Source organism: Astatotilapia calliptera, chromosome 23 (assembly GCF_964374335.1).
Source record: "Astatotilapia calliptera chromosome 23, fAstCal68.1, whole genome shotgun sequence".
NCBI classification, from domain to species: Eukaryota; Metazoa; Chordata; class Actinopteri; order Cichliformes; family Cichlidae; genus Astatotilapia; species Astatotilapia calliptera.
Window position 1 is genome coordinate 34,695,569 of NC_137443.1, and position 20,273 is coordinate 34,715,841.

The following is a 20,273-nucleotide window of genomic DNA, read 5'->3' on the forward strand; positions in this document are numbered from 1 at the left end:
GTCACTTTTCAGTTGCCTGGAAGTTGAGCAAAGTTAAATCGGGTCCCGCCCACTTCCCCCTTTCGCTCGCAGTTTCTGTTTTCTCTGCAAATCGTTACCAGTGACCATTTTTGCCAGATAAAGTGGACAATGGCAGGATTAGACTGGACTTATGGTGTTTCCACTTTACGTCAATGGGAAGTAAGTTTATAGAAATCGGCGGACTATTTAGGGAAGTGATTTCTTTTCCTGCAAAGAGTTAGATGAGAAGGTTAACACCGCTTTTGACAGTAAATATAGTGGTAAATATTGTGTATAGCTACAGACAGGATTTGGTTTGATACATTATTGTGAAAAAGTCTTGATTAGGGTTGCTAACTTTTAAACTATCAAATAATGGAGACTCTGGCGTGCACAGCCAGCTGGGCATAGTGTAAATATGCACTGTGTGTTCATATTCTTACAGTAAAAATACAGTAAAACTTTGGCATTCGGTTAATCAATAACTCATCTAAATCAATAAAGAAAAATGCAGTAAATGATGACAGAAATCACAAACAAGCAAAAAATAAAAAAATATTCAAATCAAATACTGCAAATACAGGCATCAATTAGCCAGGTTTCTATGCTACGGAGACCAAACGGAGTCGTAATTTTACGAATCACGCATTACTCCTCATACATGTTGTTCGTCAGGGACCGTCGCTAACTGGGCACAAACACTATAAAACACTCGCCTGATACAATTGCAGTCAAATCAGATTTAATATTCGTAAGGTCAATATATTATATTTTGCTCATTATACGGGATGTTCCGGCTAAAACGGGACAGTTGGCAACTATAATCGTGATCCACATCTCATTTCTTTATGCAGTGCTGTAAAAAAGTTTTTCTTTTTTGTCCATATTTGTTACACTTAGTTCAGATCATCAAACAAATTTCAATATCAGACAACAGGGTTGTGGCCAAGCAACTCACAGTTGTTCTAGATGAACATAACATTCTTGATAAATTTCAATCTGGCTTTCGTAAGGCTCACTCTACCGAAACTGCACTTCTTAGAGTGTCTAATGGTATTTTGATGAATTGTGATGCTGGAGAGTGCACTGTTTTGATGTTGCTGGATCTGACCTCTGCTTTTGACACTGTTTATCATCTTATTTTGTTAGATAGATTAAACCACTGGGTGGGTGTATCGGGTACCGCATTGGAATGGTTTAAATCCTATTTGTCAAATCGATCTTTCTCTGTGGCTACCTCTAAGTTCAGATCCTCCGTCAGCTCTCTTGCCTATGGGGTGCCTCAGGGCTCTGTCTTGGGACCGTTATTGTTTTTGTTGTATTTACTCCCTCTTCTGCAACTTCTTAGCTCTTTCTCTGATATTTCATATAATTGTTATGCAGATGATATTCAGCTATATATCTCTTTTAGGCCACCTGATGTTTCTAAGCTCCAAATCTTGCAGTCCTGCTTAGATTCCGTTAGAGAGTGGATGGCTGGTAATTACCTTCAACTAAATGCTGATAAAACGGAAGTCATTGTCTTTGCTCCTGAGAAATTTGTTCCCCACGTGGTTAATAATATAGGCCCTTTTGCTTTTTATATTAAATCCTCCATTAGGAACCTTGGTGTTACATTTGATCCAGCTCTGACGCTGGACACACACGTTAAATCTTTGGTTCGCTCTTGTTTTTACCATTTAAGAAATATCGCTAAGCTGAGTCCCATTGTGTCACGTTCCGAATTGGAAATGATTATTCATGTTTTTGTTTCATCTCGCTTAGACTATTGTAATTCCTTGTTTACTTGCTTAAGCAATGCCTCCCTGGAACAACTGCAGGGTGTTCAAAGTGCTGCTGCTAGGCTTCTGATAAAGCATCACAAATACTCCCATGCCACTCTCCTGCTGATTCAGCTGCATTGGCTCCCTGTCAAGTTCAGGGTCCATTTTAAGATCATAATCATGACCTATAGGGCCCTGCACGGTGTAGCTCCAACTTACATAAGTGATCTTCTTCTTCCTTATCACCCCAGCAGGTCCCTGAGGTCTTGTGACCAGGGGTTGCTTGTTGTCCAGCATACAAGGTTAAAAACAAAAGGTGACAGAGCGTTTGTATCAGCGGCTCCCAGACTCTGGAACTCGCTCCCTTTGAGTTTGAGATCTGTGGACTTAATGTCTGTTTTCTGCCTTGTAAAGCACTTTGTGATTTTATCTTGAAAGGTGCTATATCAGGGGTAGTGCCATTTAAAATTTCCTCAGAGGTCAGTGTGCCATATGATTGCATTAGCAATAAATTTAATAACGCTCTATATGAACAGTTACACACTATCTATAGAACCACTTTATCGAATTATATTTGTTTGCAGATGTTGGCAGCTATCAGCAAATAGTTATCAGCTATTTTGAAACAAAAAAAAGACTTTTTATCCATAACAGCAAAGGGTCTGTACAACAGAAAATACAAATGCTATTTATGGCCTCCTCACAACAATGATAAGAAAAATAAACTAAGCCAATATGGCATGTTTGTTAATACAGAGACACACATGTTATGTGATCTCTGGTCTCCGAGTGTCCAGCATTCAGACCGCTACCTGAGGACTCATGTGAGAGAAAATCTGCTCACACAGATATTTAGAGCCAAATACTGTCAATAAGGCCTCTGCAGTGTTCTGAAGACAGTTAAACTTGTCAGGTGTAGTGATGTCCAGCAGGTGAAAATGCAAGCTCCATGAACACACACAGCTGTGGATTACAGCTGCTTCGATGTCACATTAACTGGCATTAACTCAGCCAGTTAATGCGAGACAAATCTAGCTGCTCATTAAAGATTTCTGGTTTGTTCAGAAAATAAAACATTGGTCCATACACCTGAAAGTCCCAAAAATGCATTGTGTCTCGAGCCTACGGATGTATCCGTGTATTTCCGTGGTGCTGACACTGTGCTGTACAGTATTTATTCTAGCTAAGGTAACCAACCTTACGTTTTCCCCATTTGGCTCATCCTTGCTTCATGTTAGCTACTTTATGCTAGCTAAAGTAGTTGACTGCTGGATCTTACTTGCTTCATTCATTTTATGCTAGCTCAGGTAAACGTAGTTTGCTTCATGCCATCTATTTATTCTAGGTACGTAATAAACCGTATAAAAGATGGACCTAACTACTTGGCCACCTTTTTTAAAGTTATAACAGTTATAAAAGTCCTGTTTTGAAGCTTAGTGCTGAGAACTTTTACCGCCGCCATCTTGCTGTTTGAAAACTGGATGTGACCAGCATGAGGCAGAAGTGATTGTGAAACTGCTAACAACTTATTAATCACAGGTCTTTAGTCAATGAGGATACCGTGACACTGAGACTGACCGGCATGTATAAAATGAACATGTTTTATACACCATGAGGTGAAATGATTGATTTGAACTCATAAACTCATCAGGAAGGTCAAGGCAGAGGGCCATTTTTCTCATTGTTATATAAGCCTGAGGTCAGTCACAGCGATCGGGCTTTGATGGTCCTTCAAAATGATGCAATTGTTTTCATGTTGGATTCACTTTTCAAAGATAGAAGTCAGTTAGTCGTCAGTCTAATTTGTTGTTTCTTAGTCCGCAGATTATGAGCCTTCACTTCCTGTTTCAGAGAAGTCTAACCCCCTGACATGTGACATCGACCGAGCTTCGGCCTATAGCATTGTGAAGATGTTACAAGTTTGTGATTCCCAGATGTTCCAGAAAGAGGCAGGAACGACCTACCAGGTATATCAGTACTAGCCTTCATGATGGGAAAATGTATTCTCAAAATTTCCTTTTGAGAATTTCTTTCTTTAAATCTCATTTCAGAGGCTTTTGAGTGACCAAGTGTTGAAAACCTTAATGGAGGTTGCTAAAAGGGTCGAGGTCATAATAAAGGTGCCTTTTTTTTCTCCTCCCTCAATATTTGGATCTGTATTTGCGTCGGTCAGTCGGGCATAGGCTATTGTGCCTTCTGTGTCTTTAACAGGATCCTCAGGAGAGCTGTGTTGTGATGAGCGGTTGTGGCACTTCTGGTCGGCTGGCTTTCCTGATCTCGGTAAAAGTTGTCCTGAAATACTCTCTGCGCTGTTCAGGCTTCTGGAAAGCGTATCAGTTACTTTCATAATGGAAAATCAAGTGCACAGTGAGCCAGAGCAGAACGAAACAGACCCTGCCAGTAATATGAGGAAAATGGCTCTTAATGAAATTATGTGATCAGATCTCTCTTGCTCATGGAAAAAAAATGCTTCCTGTATTGTGTGTTTATTGTCTGTTTGTGTTGTTAGTCAGGCTTCAACAAAGCACTGAGTCAGCTGAACCAAAGTGAAGTGTATTCATACATCATTGCAGGAGGAGACAGGTGAGTTGGGGTTGTGTAAACAGAATATAACCAGCAGCAATTTTTTTGCTTGATTAAAATCCTGTAATTAACCTGACATATGCACACATACATGTTCTGGTATCATGTCCTCAGAGCTCTGCTTTCCTCTCAAGAGGCTCCTGAAGACGACCCCAGACTGGGCGTGCTCAGTCTGAAGAAGGTCTGGGACATCCTGGAGTGTGTGTCTTGTGTTTTGTGAGAGCATTTTGACCACAGCATGTTGTTCTCTGCAGGTGTGTGAGGGAAAGAAGCGAGTCTTGTTCATTGGCATTTCCTGTGGACTGTCTGTAAGTCAGCCTCAGCTCTGAGGTCAGAGTTTGAATAGTGTATAGCAAATAAGGTTTACCTTGCTCATACCTGAGAAACAATTCAATCTGCAGGTAACTCGAGATCAACCTTTTGAGTTTTGGCGTTCACAACTCTTAACTTCTCGTGTGTGCGATTTCTGCCCCCATAGGCTCCATTTGTGGCAGGGCAGCTGGATTTCTGCTTGCAGCACCCTGAAGTCTACACACCTGTGCTGGTTGGCTTCAACCCTGCACATCAGGCCAGGTACAGGACTTTAAATATTTGCAATGAATGTATGATATGTGATAAGTTGTGAATAAATATCCATTTTGTCTTTGAAACAAACTGTCTTTATGTATGTAGAGATGAGCCCATACAAGACTGCACCTTCACGTTTCACAGTGTGGTACAAAGGATGCAAGAACTTGCAAAAAGCCAGAAGGCCTTCCTCATTAACCCAGCAGTTGGGGTACTTGTACCTTTTGAACTTGATGCCCTACACATTACGGTCGATGTGCATTTATATTCAAAAAAGTAAGTGAGCGGTGTGTTTATGATTGGCTGGTGACTGTGTGTGTCTGTTCAGCCCGAAGCCATCAGTGGGTCCTCCAGGATGAAGGGAGGCAGTGCAACTAAGATTCTCCTGGAAGTTGCCTTCTCTGCTGCTCATGCTGCCACTTCCTCCAACACACCTATCACACATAAGTAAGCTGGAAGACATATGTCATGTGTCATATGCCATGTAATGTCATGAACATGCTAACTCTTGGCATGTTGCTGTTGCAAGTGTGCCACAAGATTAGCTAAAGGGACAGAAAACTTACAAACATACAGTGCAGCACTTCAGAGTCACACTGCTAGTGACCAATGATTTATGTAAATTTGACAAGCTGAACACATTCTGTACTGCACTGGAAGCACGGCACGGAGGAGATTGATTGATTCCCTCCAGTGCGCATGCGCCAACCAGCGTGCAGCCTGTTACAGTCGCTCCTGCTTTTCTCTTAGTTTAGCTCTTTTTTCTTACGTATTCTTTTTTTCTCTGACTTGTATTTTCCTCCGTTTTCTATCTCTTACTCAATCATGTGGATTGAGAGAGTTTTTGTTCTTCTGGTGGCCGTGGAACTGTTACTTTTATCATGGAACGGGACCGCGGCACATCTCCTACACGCACGGACTGTTTACTCCAGAGATCAGCTGATCGCCCTGATGCCGGCTGGCTCGCTGGCCAGGCCCGCAGAAGTGCCCGCAGAAGTACCAGCTGAAATTTGGAGGAAAACACATCGGGGATGCAGAGGTCAAGGACAGAAGAGAAGAAAAAAGGTGACGGTGAGACAGCGGAGGCTCGAAGCGAGGAGGAGGTTTAAACCGTGTCTGCCGTCTATCGTGATGGGAAATGTGCGATCGTTGGCAAGTAAAATCGACGAGCTCTCAGCACTGGTACGGAGTCAGAGGGAATACCGAGAGTGTAGCCTGATGTGTTTCACCGAATCATGGCTGCACCAGGTCATTCCCGATGAGAATGCTTCCGTGGAAGGCTTCCACACTGTTCGGGCGGACAGGGACAGCATCGCTAGCGGTAAGCGTAAAGGAGGTGGGCTTGCTGTTTTAGTTAACAACCGGTGGTGTAACCCTGCCAACATAACAATCAAAGAAAGGATTTGTTGCCCGGACACTGAACTGTGTGCTGTTGGACTCAGGCCGTATTATTTACCCAGGGAATTCTCTCACGTCATCTTGGTGGCTGTTTATGTTCCCCCCTCTGCTAACCCCACAGCTGCATGTGACACTATCCACTCTGCCATAGCTCGGCTACAGACTCAGCACCCGAGTGCCTTTATTGTGATCTCGGGTGACTTCAACCATGTATCACTGGACAATACACTACCAACATTCAAACAATATGTGGACTGTCCCACCAGGGGAGAGAAAACTTTAGACTTACTGTATGCTAACGTCAAGGATGCATACAGCTCCTCCTCCCTCCCCCCACTTGGTAGGTCAGATCATAACCTGATTCACCTCACCCCCCGCTATGTGCCAATTGTGAGGAGGGAACCTGTGACCACCAGGACTGTTAGGAGGTGGTCAGAGGAGGCAATAGCGGAACTACAGGGCTGTTTCGAGGTGACCGACTGGGAAACACTCTGTGAGCCTCACGCTGAGGACATCAATGGGCTTACTGAGTGTATCACAGACTACATAACTTTCTGCACCGACTCCATTGTTCCAGCTCAGACTGTTCATTGTTACCCAAATAACAAGCCGTGGGTGACTAAGGACATCAAAGCCCTCCTCAACAACAAGAAGAGGGCTTTCAGAGGGGGCAACAAAGAGGAGGTGAGGAAGGTCCAGGTGTTACTAAAGGACAAGATCAGAGAGGCTAAGGACAATTACAGGAGGAAGCTGGAGTGGAAACTCCAGCAGAACAGCATGAGAGAGGTGTGGAGGGGCCTGAAGACCATCACTGGATTCAGGCCAACCAACAGCAGGGGAGCTGAGGGAGGTGAGAATAGAGCCGACGAGTTGAATCTGTTTTTCAATAGATTCGACACCACAGTGTCTGCTCCCACCCCCACAACCTCACCTGTAGTCAGCCTGGAATCCAGAGCCACACCACTGTGCCAGCCTCTCTCTTCACATGTTGCCTCCTGTGAGATTCCTGACACCCCTCCCCCACCCATCACCTTCACTCAATACCAGGTTGAGATGCAAATGAGGAGACTTCACTCAGGCAAGTCTGCTGGACCAGACGGAGTGAGTCCCCTTGTCCTCAAGGCCTGTGCCCCCCAGCTGTGTGGAGTCTTTCATAAACTGTTTATGCTGAGTCTGAGTCTGCAGAGGGTCCCGGTGATGTGGAAGACATCATGCCTCGTCCCTGTACCAAAGACGCCTCGTCCCAGTGGCCCCCAGGATTACAGGCCCGTGGCACTGACCTCCCACATCATGAAGACCCTGGAAAGGCTCATCCTGGACCAGCTGCGACCCATAGTAAGACCACATCTGGATCCCCTTCAGTTCGCTTATCAGCCTCGTCTCGGAACAGAGGACGCCATCATCTACCTGCTCAATCGTGTCTACACCCATCTGGACCAGCCGGCGAGCACTGTGAGGGTCATGTTTTTTGACTTTTCCAGTGCTTTCAACACCATCAGGCCGACCCTCCTGGGTGATAAGTTAGCAGCGATGCAGGTGGATGCTTCTCTGGTGTCCTGGATTGTTGATTACCTGACAGGAAGACCACAATATGTACGTCTCCCACAGTGTGTGTCTGACAAGGTGATCAGCAACACAGGGGCACCACAGGGGACTGTCCTCTCCCCCTTCCTCTTCACCCTCTACACCACAGACTTCAGCCACTGCACAGAGACCTGCCATCTTCAGAAGTTTTCTGATGACTCTGCGGTGGTTGGATGCATCAGCAGGGATGATGAGACAGAGTACCGGGCTGTGGTCGACTCCTTTGTCACGTGGTGTGAGCAGAATCATCTGCAGCTCAACGTGGCAAAGACCAAGGAACTGATCGTGGACTTCAGGAAGACCAGGAAACACTTGACCCCTGTTTCAATCCAGGGGGTCAGTGTTGACATTGTGGAGGACTATAAATACCTTGGAGTACACATTGACAATAAACTGGACTGGGCTAAAAACACCACAGCACTTTACAGGAAGGGCCAGAGTCGTCTCTATTTTTTGAGGCGACTGAGGTCCTTCAACATCTGCCAGAAAATGCTGAGGATTTTCTATGAGTCTGTGGTGGCCAGTGCGATCCTCTATGCTGTTGCATGCTGGGGGAGCAGGCTGAGGGTCGCAGATGCCAACAGACTTAATAAACTGATCCGTAAGGCCAGCAATGTTGTGGGGATGGAGCTGGACTCCCTCAAGGTGGTGTCGGAGAGGCGGATGCTGTCCAAGATAAAGACAATGTTGGATAACACCTCCCACCCACTCCATGACATGTTGGTCAGTCACAGGAGCTCGTTCAGTGAGAGACTGAGATTACCGAAAAGCACCACTGAACGACACAGGAAATCATTCCTGCCTGTGGCCATCTCCCTGTACAACGCATCCACTTAACACACTGTTTGCTGCTACAACTACACATGTTTCTTTTCCAACTATTTATTTATAAGTGACTTATGTATGTATGTATGTATATATATGTATATATTGTACTATTCTTAGTTAGCATATTGTCTGTCTTGTCTTAATGTTGGTTTAAAATGGAGCACTGTAACAAAAAATAATTTCCCCCAGGGATCAATAAAGTATTCTGATTCTGATTCTGATTCTGATTGACAATGGTCTACAGCCAATCAGGACGCAGAACACAACGTGCTGTCAGAAAACCCCAAAAAGCAGCATGCAAAATTGCCCCCAAAAAATCTGCGAGACAGCGAGGCTGCGAAAAGTGAACCGCGTTACAGCGAGGGACCACTGTATACCTACTTCAAAGTGGCCTACAAGTAAGGATTTAGATGATGGTGCCACTGGTTCATATATTACCAGTTACATATTAAAGCCTTCCTTAGGCCTGGGGGATGAACTGCCGTGTTTCTCATCTGCTAGAAATTCCTCAGTCTGTGTCATTTGTTTGACAGTTTATGTTTATGGAAGTTTCCTGTGTTGCAAAGAAATTCTACTAAGTGAAACAATAGATTTCGATCAAATACACAGACCACATAAATAACACAAGCTTTAAGTGAGCATACATTTTGGACTAGGCCTAGTCCATCTAGTGCAGCGTTTCAGAACCGCACCACCAAACAAAAATGTCACAAAAAGCATATTGATAATTTTTCCCCTCACACCAGGCATAGCGGAATTGGCTCAGTTTGTCCCCAGTATACCTTTTTTGCTTTCTTCTGATCAGCACTCATGCTAGGGCCTTCATCTGGGTCGGAGTTTTCTCCAGGACCCAGGTCAGACTGGCTACTTTTTCTTTTCAAATATTTATCTATTGCTATTATGCGCTGCATTGTCTCACTATTATGTAATTTCTTCTTCATCTTCTTCTATTTTACTGGCAGTTGGCAACCCATTCAATTAGAGCAGGTAGTTGTACTGCCCTCTAGTGGAGGAGAATGTAATTGTTCTGCCCGTTATTCACGCCAGTCGCTTAGAGTAGCGGTCCCCAACCCCCAGGCAGAGACTGGTCCGTGAGTCGTTTGGTACCGGGCCGTCTGATACCAGGCTGTGAGAGTCGAGACTCGGGTGTGAAATTTATGGTTTTCAGGGTTTTTATAGGTTTTTATCATTTTTGATTGATTGATACTGATTGGAAGACTATACAAGAACAGCTGAACCAAAATAGTTTCATGTGTATTTAAGAAAATAATAAAAAGACAGAATGTACAGTTACTTCTGGGTCTCCATAATAACCCAACTTTACTCACAATAACTCACATTGTGTGCTTGTCAGTTGCATGTATCAATTTAGTATCTGCTCATGTTCTCATAACCCACAGAAAATTTACTGAAATGTCCTTGAAGCTGACATCACCAGCAAGTTGAGATTAAGCAGAAAAGTATGGGCTCAAAATGTGGTCATAAATATTTTGTACTTGTAAATCGGTTTTGTATGTGTAAAAAAAATTTGTGTGTGTATAAAAAAGATTTGTATGTGTAAAACTTGTGTGTAAAAAAGATTTGTATGTGTAAAAAAACTCGTGTGTACGTAAAAAAGATTTGTGTGTGGACTTAGCTAAAAAAACCCCTGCAAATTACAAGTACAAATTTTGACCCTATTTTTCTTCCTTTCATCTTATTGGTCAATGTCATGTCAATCACAAATGTAACAATCCAATCAGAGAACAGATGGGTTTGGCTGTCGGAGGGGCGCTTTTTTTGAAAAATCTTTTTTACGCGCGCACACATACAAATCCTGATTTACAAGTACAAAATATTTATGGCCTGTATTTTATATAGCACTTTTACTAGTCCCTAAGGACCCCAAAGCACTTTACATATCCAGTCATCCACCCATTCACACACTGGTGATGGTAAGCTACATTGTAGCCACAGCCACCCTGGGGCGCACTGACAGAGGCGAGGCTGCCGGACACTGGCGCCACCGGGCCCTCTGACCACCACCAGTAGGCAACGGGTGAAGTGTCTTGCCCAAGGACACAACGACCGAGACTGTCCGAGCCCGGGCTCGAACCGGCAACCTTCCGATTACAAGGCGAACTCCCAACTCTTGAGCCACGATGACCACATTTTGAGCCTATAGAAAAGCTGTTATGTGTATTGGAGGACACCACAGCGTATTTTATTGGGTTTTGCTGACCTCTAGAGGTCATTACAGAAAAGAGAATCTGTTTGGCATGATGATAGACACAAAAATCTGCACTCTGTGCTTTGTTTTTGTGTCTGTTCAATAGTGGTGTTCTGCAGCACATGATGGAATATGAGAGAACTCTGGCTGTCACGTACTCTCAGCCTGATGGCATCACTACTCTGGTGGAGGCAGCGGGAGAAAGGTAGAACATCTCATCCGACATCTTTAACTGACGCCTCGAAACTCACTGAAAAAGAAAACGAAGTATGTTGATTTATAGCAGCACACTGGTTCTAGCAGTTAGTGCAGGTTACAACTGAATCAGCACAAAAAGCATAGAAGCAAAAATGACTACAGATACTTAACATGTTGCCATACTCACAGCTTCCTTTGGCAATCTGTTTGCTGTGAGTAGAGAAAGCTTCTGAACTTCCCCCCGTGACATTTTTCATGTCGGGTCGGCAGTTTCAGTCTGATGTGCGTCTGGCTGTGTTTCAGTTTGCGGTGCAGCAGGCACGTGTATTACCTGGGCTGGGGTTCGCTGGCTTTGCTGGGCCTCATTGATGCCAGTGAGTGTAGCCCCACATTTGGTGCAGGTAAGCGCAGTGCGATGTCCTCATTAGGAGCCAAACTACACTGCCATAAAGAAAATGTCTTTTCTTTTTGTTTCGCATCACAACTAGTGATGGAAACTGTGTGTGTGTGTGTGTGTGTGTGTGTGTGTGTGTGTGTGTGTGTGTGTGTGTGTGGGGCACAGACTATGAAGACGTTCGAGGCTTCATCAGAGGAGGATACAGAGAGCTGAATAACAATGACGGTCCCTTAACTTCACTGGTGTGTGAAAGAAAACAATGTAATAACATCTATTTAGACAAAAGATAAACGATTAAGTAATTACTGCATCAAATCTTTCATTTCACACAATGCTCAATCAATTCACAGTGAAGTGCACAGATTCTTCTTCTACAGAAATCCTGCCACTACCAGCTGACTGCAAGCATGGAGATTTCTATTCTAACATGTCTGTGGGTTTGAAACAAGGCCACACAAAGTAATAACATGTCTGAAATCCTGTAAAATCCAATTAACATTAACATCCAGGTCTTGTTGTGTACCTTGCAATGACACATCTGTCTCTGCAGAGCAGAGACTAGAGCAGGATTAGAGTAAAATACACACTGCTGTATCTGCTCAATGTTCCTTAATCTTTTTTTTTTTAATTATACCGCTTGTTGGTGTTAATTAGATTTTCATATCAGTGTCGGTAGGACTTACAGGGCACTCTATCAGTCATTTAGACATAAAATTACATGTTTGCTCCAGCATTCACCTGTTTCAGGGTAGGGATTATATGAATGGGCTAATATGAATGTTGAACAGAGAACCACATCTAGGTCCCCAGTTAGGAAACATAAAGAATTCATTCTACACAGATTAGCTGACTAAAATACAACCACTTCTTTGTGTCCCCCTCGGAATAATGTAAAAAAAAAAATGAGCAAGATTAATGTAGAAAACAGAGAAAAATAACATATTTATAAAGCATTACAGCTAGCAAGTGCATGCTGAGGTGCCTGTTGCCACAAATTTAGCTAGCAGGTAGTACAAGGGGTTATTGTCTCTGACTAGTTCTGACTTACACTTGATTTCCTAGCATCCCAGCCTCAGTGGATCCCCAGGATCTTACAAGACCGAACTTATGGCTCCAGATGTTTTTCTACTAACATTTATGACCAGATCACCACCAAGTCATAAATGTGTATTAGCAAAATAATCTGAATGCAAGGAACAGAGCCAAACTTAGCCTGCATCATCTGACATCCTTCTACACATTCAACTGGAAAATGTGATATAGCCATACTGCTACAGTTTTGCAAACTGTGTGAATCATTAAGTCTTATTAAAGGACCCAAAATCCAAGATACAGGAGGCAAGGAGGCAGTCCAAGAGAACAAACGTTGAATTCAATTTATTTTATTTCAGTTTAAAGGGCCAAATCACAAAAACAGTCACCTCAAGGCGGTTTATATTGTAAGGTAAAGACGCTACACTAATACAGAGAAAAACCCAACAATCTGATGTCCCTCTTTGCACAAGCACTTGGCGACAGTGGGAAGGAAAAAGTCCCTTTTAAGAGGAAGAAACTTCCAGAAGAATCACAAGAATATCACAATGGAAAAAAAGGGGAAACATACTATTAGTAGACACCCCGTCAAAGAGAGGCGTGTCCTATTACACTAATTAGGGCAACAGGACACAGGGTGGAAACTATCAGGGAAGAGTGAAAGTCGGAAATGAGGGAAAAGGGAGGAAGTCGAACTGACTTAAATAGATAAAGATTAACCTTGAACAAATAAATACTAAGACATGACAGTGACAGACATGGATAACACCCAGAGAACCAAAAACTAGAATACATACTAAAATAAAAAAGATTCAAAGCCTCTACAAGCAAAACACCCCAAAGTTCTCTGAAGTGTAAAAACAGTAAAACTGAAACTCAAATATTGACTAAGAATACAACCCCCCCCCAAAACAGTTGAACCATGGCACGCCTCGGTGAACAGCTTTCCACAGCTGTTATTGCTGCACGCCACCTTCCAACCCACCTCCAGCTCAGCTCCACATCTTCTGTCATCGTTGCCGTTCTGTTCTGTGCTGAGGCCACGCTGCCCTTTGCTTTCATTATAAACATGTGACAGGGCAGAGAGATGCTAATACCAGTCTTCTTCTTCTTCAGTGGTCCTGGCTATACCATAGTTTTCTCTGAAGCTATGTCTTTCCTGTAGGGCCCCAAGTTCTCCATAGCACATGAGGACTTCCTACATCTGATCCTGCCGTGTCTTACTGATACGGACACTGTGCTGCTAATCTACACGCACTCCGGTGAGACGGCGCTTTGTTTGTAACTTGGATTTTTTCCAGAGCAGCAAGTGTTTTGACAGCCTCTCTCCACAGATGACGCCACTGAAGTGGGTAACATGGCCCGCAGAGTGAGAGAAAAGACGCCCAACCTCCATGCTGTTTATCACCAGGCTGATGGAGACACAGCAGCTTCTTTACAACAAGTAGATGTCTGAAGTTTTGGAGCTGCAATATTATTGTCTGATCTTTATGGAGTCACAATTAGAGACAGAGAGGATCTAGCTAAACTAATAACACACAAACTGCACTGTTATTCACATGTCCAGCCCAAACTAAGTGTCATTTTAAAAAATAAGCTGTATTTTTCATTTTGGCAGTGACTTGACAATCACTCAGCCTACAGCGAGGTCTGTGTTCACACGTTAATCTTGAATCGTGTTTCACGCACAGTGCTGACTGATGGATTTTACAAACATGCACACTGCTGTGCGCACTGCATGTATGAACACCTGTTCAAGGTTTAACTGCATTGCTTTGACATTAGCATGAGCCAAGATGTTGTAAGACCTTGGGGGTCTTAGCATAACAACCTCCATCAGCTACAAAACTATTTCAGTTCATCAGTATTTTGGCATTTAAAAATATGAATTTCATTTCATTAGCCATTTTGTTTCAGGTTATGTACTGCTGCACTCAAAGCCCTCTTTAAAATATGTTTATAGACTGTTAAATCAGTTGTTCCCTCAGTAATTACAGGTTTTCCATGCCCTGAGGTATCACAACAAATTCTTTCTCATCTGTCAACGGAACAACATCCCGAAGTGCTCTGTTGCAAACTTGGGATGTGCCAGTGACAGCTGTTGCTAGAGGCATTATGTGTTCAGGTTCTCTTTTCTTTCCATTTCCAATTTGGGAACATCTGAGGAACACCTGGATGAAATTTCAGTACATCTTTGATCTCAAACCTGTACTTTAACCTTGAATGTCTCAGGAGTTCCTTGAGGGAATGTTTTGGATGGACTACAACTGGTAGTTTCTCTTTCCCAGTGTAAAAAAGATTAGTTTAAAGTCAGGTCTGTGGTAGTAAATCTACCAATTTAAATGAACTCTATGAATTCTGCCAGGAAGACTGATCAAATATTAAGCCAGAAGCTGATGGTTACCAAAAGGGCCTGGTCGTGGTTCAGCTTACTGTGGGACATTAGTGGGTTTGTATTGTATACAAACGTCTGACTAAGTTCTTCCAGCCTGAACCATGAGTGATCATGAATGTGTCTGGGTATAGTGTAGTCAGATGGTGTCTGGCTACAATTGTGTCTTATATGAAAATCAGATAACATATTAGCATTAACTGATACAAAAATCAAGGTTCACAACCTTTTATAACAACTGTACTTGGGTATTAATGTGGGTATCTTTTCTTTGCAGGACGACATCAAAAAACTGTGTTTATCTACACTAAAGATAACTTGGCCTCAAGAAGCACTTGTTTCAGGGACCTTGCAGCATATGGTACAGTATACACACACACTTTGACACACATTAGCCCAACAACTCACTGAAGCATGAGAAATAATATAATATTAAATGCTCTGCCTCTGCCATTATATTTCTGCCACCTTCTTTCCTTAGAGACGTTTGCACCCATATAAAGAGATAAATACAGTGTAAGGAGGGAGTGTCAAAAAAAGTAGTCTTTATTGATTCTCAATTTTTCTTGCTTCTGTAGATCTTATTTTGGATGGCAGGTTATTTTCTTTAATGTTTCCTCTCAGTGTGGTTTTTATAAATGCAGGGGAAGGAAAATCAATAACTTTTCTGTGTGAGCAGCGGGAGCTGTCCACCAAGCTGGTGCTGAACGCTGTGAGCACTGGAGCTCATGTCTTAAAGGGGAAGATATACCAGAACCACATGATTGACCTGCAGGTCACCAACACTAAACTGTACCGCAGGGCCACGCGTTTACTCCAGGTACTGTGATGTAAAACGCTAACAAAGCTTAAACACTGCATTACAGGGTGTACTGTTTGTGCTCCGTCCTTTTCATGATTACTGACTACAATTTTCACACTATGCCCTTTTTTTTAGTAACCAATAAACAACATGATGGGAACCCACAGGGCAAAGTGTTTTTGTTTTTTTAAATAAGTCCATCTTCTTACTTTTCTTTCTGTTTACGTGCAGCACATTCAGCAAAGAAGACTATAACTTACTAGAACTTAGAGGTAAATTAAGGCTTAATCATTCTATTTTCAGAAGCTTTCTACATGTCCAGAGGAAAAATGTGAGGAAGCTCTTTTAAAGGCAATCTACCGAGTAGACATGCTGACACTGGAGATGACATCCTCTGACATCACCACACACACGTGCTTTGCCAGAAACAGCACCAAGGTAAAGAGGTGATGTGCATGTTGCTGACAGATCCATACCAGAAACCCGATTTTAAAAACGGTTTCTTCTTGTCATTACCTCTTTCAGTTATACGTAAGTGCTTTAAAAAGCTTTACAAACATATGTTGAAACACATTTTAGAATTTAAAAACAACCGCTTTTTAAAATAATATTATTTTGACACATTAGCCTATAGCTGTGAAAACTACTATATTGCTGTTCATTGGTTCTGTGTAAGAGGTTGGAGGTTTTTATCAAAGTTCTTATAATCAAGAGGGTCTCAGGCTGTGATAGTTTTCTCTTGGGATTACATCACATTCACTTTTACTCATTTTACTCCATTTCAGAGGGGAAGTGCCAACTGCTGTGGCACTCCTCATCTCTTTGCTTGATTTTGCTCGTCGTCAGATTGTCCATTGATCCAAAGATGCTTGTGACATAGAAAGAATCATGTTTAGAAGTTAACTTTGGTCTTCTTCCCCTCACCCCCAACCAGTCACAGCTGATTGCCGCCCTTTCCTGTGTCTGGTTCTGCTGGAAGCTTCTTCCTGTTAAAAGGGAGTTTTTCCTTCCCACTGTCGCTGAGCGCTTGCTAGTAGGGGTTTGTCTCACTGTTGTTGTTTTGTTGTGATTTTGCAGTATATAAATAAAAGTGAATTAAATTGAATAAATTACTTTATGTAGAATGACCCACATGGTTGAAGAAAAATCTGGTTTCTGGTACGGAAATCACATAAAGAGCTGAATAACTGAAGAGAGAGGAACTAAACGGCTGTATCATGTTGTCTCCCTCTTTTTAAGGTGGTCCCTCTGGCTTTGGTCATTTTACTTACCGGTTGGTCACTGGTGGAGGCGGAGTCACATTTGAAGCAGCAGCCAATTGTTAGGGAAGCCGTGGCTCAGTGGATGTGGTAACGGAGGCCGTTAAGTTAAAATCTTACATACAAAACACAAATTTGAGCACTTTTATCTCACTCTTAAATGAACATACTTCTGTTTTAATTTAATGTGATTGAAATAAAATAAGTAAATTAAAAAAAGTGTGTTTTCTAAGATAATGAAAGTTTTAGCCTTTTTGACTCAAATTCACTAAACTATGTTAGAAAGCCTGACACTCTATGTTCTGTAAGTGTTTTCTGGAATTTAAAGGCTCAGCAGGATCTGTCCGTGTGATGTAAGTCAATCTCAATCCCTCTTTTGCTCAACTTACTCACAGGTAGGGGATTAGCGTGGTTTATGTGTGAGTATCTTGAGAGAGAGGTTGAACAGCTTTGGAACTCCACTGGAGGAGAGCCAAACACAGCGGCGAAGCCGAGAGAGAAGGAGGTCCCAAGAAGATGAAGTGCACATCAGGTCTGGATCAGAAAGCGTTAGGACACAATTCTCAGCATTTCTGTTTGCCACCTATAAAATCACAGTGATTTTACTTCATAAACCATTTATTACTTACACTACTGGCTGTTTGATTTTGTAGCATGATGTTAACAAGTGCAGGAAAAAATGGAAGTAAAGGGCCTGAGATCATTGCACTTTATTATGTGTAAGACTAAAGCCGGGAAGTGATTAGCGTAGCTTAATAACCTGAAAGTAGAAGGACACATCTTGCTCTCTCTCATTTCTTGGGTTTCGATCTATACACAGAAACAAATTTGTTACACAATCAAAGTGTCTAATTGTCTCTAAACCGCTACTAGTGGAAGTTCCTTTCACCTGTAGCTTTTGAGTTTATAGGCGTTTAGCCATGCTAGCTGTTTCTTTCTGGTTAGATGCCATGCTAACCTAAGCTAATCACCATGTAACTAGACTTATTAATGTAAGTTTGCGTTTCAGTACTCTAAAGCTGGGCATTTTAACATGGTGGTCTGTGGGTATAACTCACTTTTGGAGCAACCTCAAGTGGCCATTAGAGGAACTGACATTTTTAGACATTTCACTGCATTTAACAATCATTTACAGATGAGGACAGAATTATTAAACAAATCAGGGCCTTGTGCTGGCCAGTCAGTCACATTCACTTAGGTCTTCTGGGGCAGTTTTTCACACACACCGCAAGATCTGATATCTCCGTGTTGGCGTTGTCCCAACATCATAATAACAATAGTCCCAGATCAACATCGCAACTAACCAATATGTCTGAGCATTCAATTATCTTTAGTCAAGAAGTTAACTAATGCTATTAAAAAGTATCATTAGCAAACCAACTTTAGTAACCTAAATTTGGCTAAGAGGAAACCAAACTTGATAATATATTCATTATATCAATAAAATTAATAAAGAAAACACTTCAAATTCTTACCATTTGTCTGACAAGAAAGTTTTATATAAAGAAGGGTATTTTTCTTCTTTTTTTATCCACATTGCGAAGCTATGACAACATGATTGCTTAGTTGCAATGTTGATCCTGGAACGAGGTTAACACACCAAAACAGGCATGTTAGATACACTGTTCTTCACCAGAAGCAACATATGTTTTGGGTTATGGTCATGTTGGAAAATAAAGTGATGACCCAAACACAGTTTTGCTGCTGACTGCTTGAGGTTTTCTTTAAAAATCTTCACATATCCTTTCTCCTTCATGATTCTTTCCACCTTGACAAGATTCCCAGTTCCAGACACACTGAAGGATCCCAACATCATAATACTCTCACCACCGTGTTTCACTGTGGGGATTGCGGTGTTATTGGTGTCATGATATGAGTGAACAGTTGTTGTTTAAGGTGCAGTTCATGTGGAAGCCACCGGAGGGTGGTGTGGAGACAATAAAAAAGTGATGGCTAAAACCTAAGACGGTGTCATGTCTGCTCCCTGAAGTAATATCGTAACATGGTGTCAGAAGTGAACTGATAAGGCTATAGAAGAGTGTCGCACACATGGAAGGGCTTAAGCCGCCAGCTGGACTTGATTTGCTGCAAGGGAACCTCTCGGAAAATTGGAGACGGTTTCGGCAACGGTTCGAGCTGTATCTCGCGGCTACAGGAGGTGCTAGCAAGCCACCCAAGGTACAGTCTTCACTATTTCTTCACGTTGCTGGAGAGGAAGCGGTTGAAGTGTATAATACCTTCACGTTTGCGGAAAATGGTGATGAGCATACGCTGACGAAAATAATGGAGAAATTTGAGGAATACTGTAGCCCAAAGAAGAACATAACCTATGAAAGGTACAAGTTTTTCACGTGTGTGCAAGGGGATATGCCAATTAGCCAGTACATCACGGAGCTAAAGCTAAGGGCCAAGTCATGTGAATTTGGACAACTGCAAGAATCCCTCATCAGAGATCGGGTAGTGTGTGGAATTACATCGGATGCAATGAGAGAAAGGCTGTTAAGAGAAGATGATATTACTCTCGAAAAAGTAGTTCAGCTTTGCATTGCAGCTGAGACCACAAAAGCTCAAATCAAGCAAATGCATGAGGAGGATCAAAATGCTCAAGTCTCTGCACATGAAAGTAAAGACGTAGATGCAGTGAGACATAAGCAGACATGCAAAAAAGACAGACAAAGTAAGATGAAACTGAATGACAAAGACCAAGCAAGCACGTTTAATTGCAAACGATGTGGAACTAAGCATGCATTACGCCAATGCCCTGCTTATGGCAAACAGTGCAAGAACTGCGGGAAAATGAATCACTTTGCCAGAATGTGTAGATCGAGAAAAGTGCACACTGTCGCCGATGAAGCTACGGATCAGCAGGCAAGTCTGTTCATTGGAGCTGTAAATGCAAAAACACAGACACGAACAGATGAATGGACTGTAGAAATAAAAGTTGGCCACAAACCTGTGAAATTCAAACTTGATACTGGTGCACAAGCCAATGTGGTTCCCTACAGTCTACTACGAAGAATAGGAAATAAGCAAATGCTTAGACCCACAAATGTCAGGTTGTCAACATACACCGGAGACAAAATAGCAGTTAAAGGAAAGTGCACTTGGGCAGTGAAATACAAAAAGAAAAGTTTTGCTTTGGAGTTCATTGTCGTAAAATCAGAAACCAAGCCAATTCTGGGAATTCAAACATGTGAAGAAATGGGACTCATCAAGAGAGTGATGGCACTGAATAAAAGTGATGAAATGGACATCTTCAAA

At 42.4% G+C, this 20,273-nt stretch overlaps 1 protein-coding gene across 3 annotated transcripts; it reads left to right on the plus strand.

Moving 5' to 3' along the window:
* The first annotated feature begins 20 nt into the window (after positions 1-20).
* On the plus strand, positions 21-17,231 carry gckr (glucokinase (hexokinase 4) regulator). Of its 3 annotated transcripts, none has more exons than XM_026158115.2 (19): positions 21-180; positions 3,581-3,730; positions 3,815-3,883; positions 3,975-4,043; positions 4,273-4,346; positions 4,461-4,527; positions 4,601-4,654; positions 4,825-4,919; positions 5,019-5,124; positions 5,242-5,360; positions 11,039-11,137; positions 11,434-11,531; positions 11,693-11,769; positions 13,725-13,821; positions 13,894-14,003; positions 15,229-15,312; positions 15,631-15,771; positions 16,057-16,191; positions 16,993-17,231. In XM_026158115.2, the coding sequence occupies exons 1-19, from the start codon at positions 130-132 to the stop codon at positions 17,104-17,106; spliced, it is 1,809 nt and encodes a 602-aa protein (XP_026013900.1). In that variant the 5' UTR covers positions 21-129; the 3' UTR covers positions 17,107-17,231. The 3 variants fall into 3 exon arrangements, with proteins under 3 accessions (XP_026013900.1, XP_026013901.1, XP_080154139.1); XM_026158116.2 differs by having other exon boundaries at positions 16,060-16,191; XM_080298013.1 differs by lacking the exons at positions 16,057-16,191; positions 16,993-17,231 and having other exon boundaries at positions 15,576-15,765.
* The last annotated feature ends 3,042 nt before the right edge of the window (positions 17,232-20,273 follow it).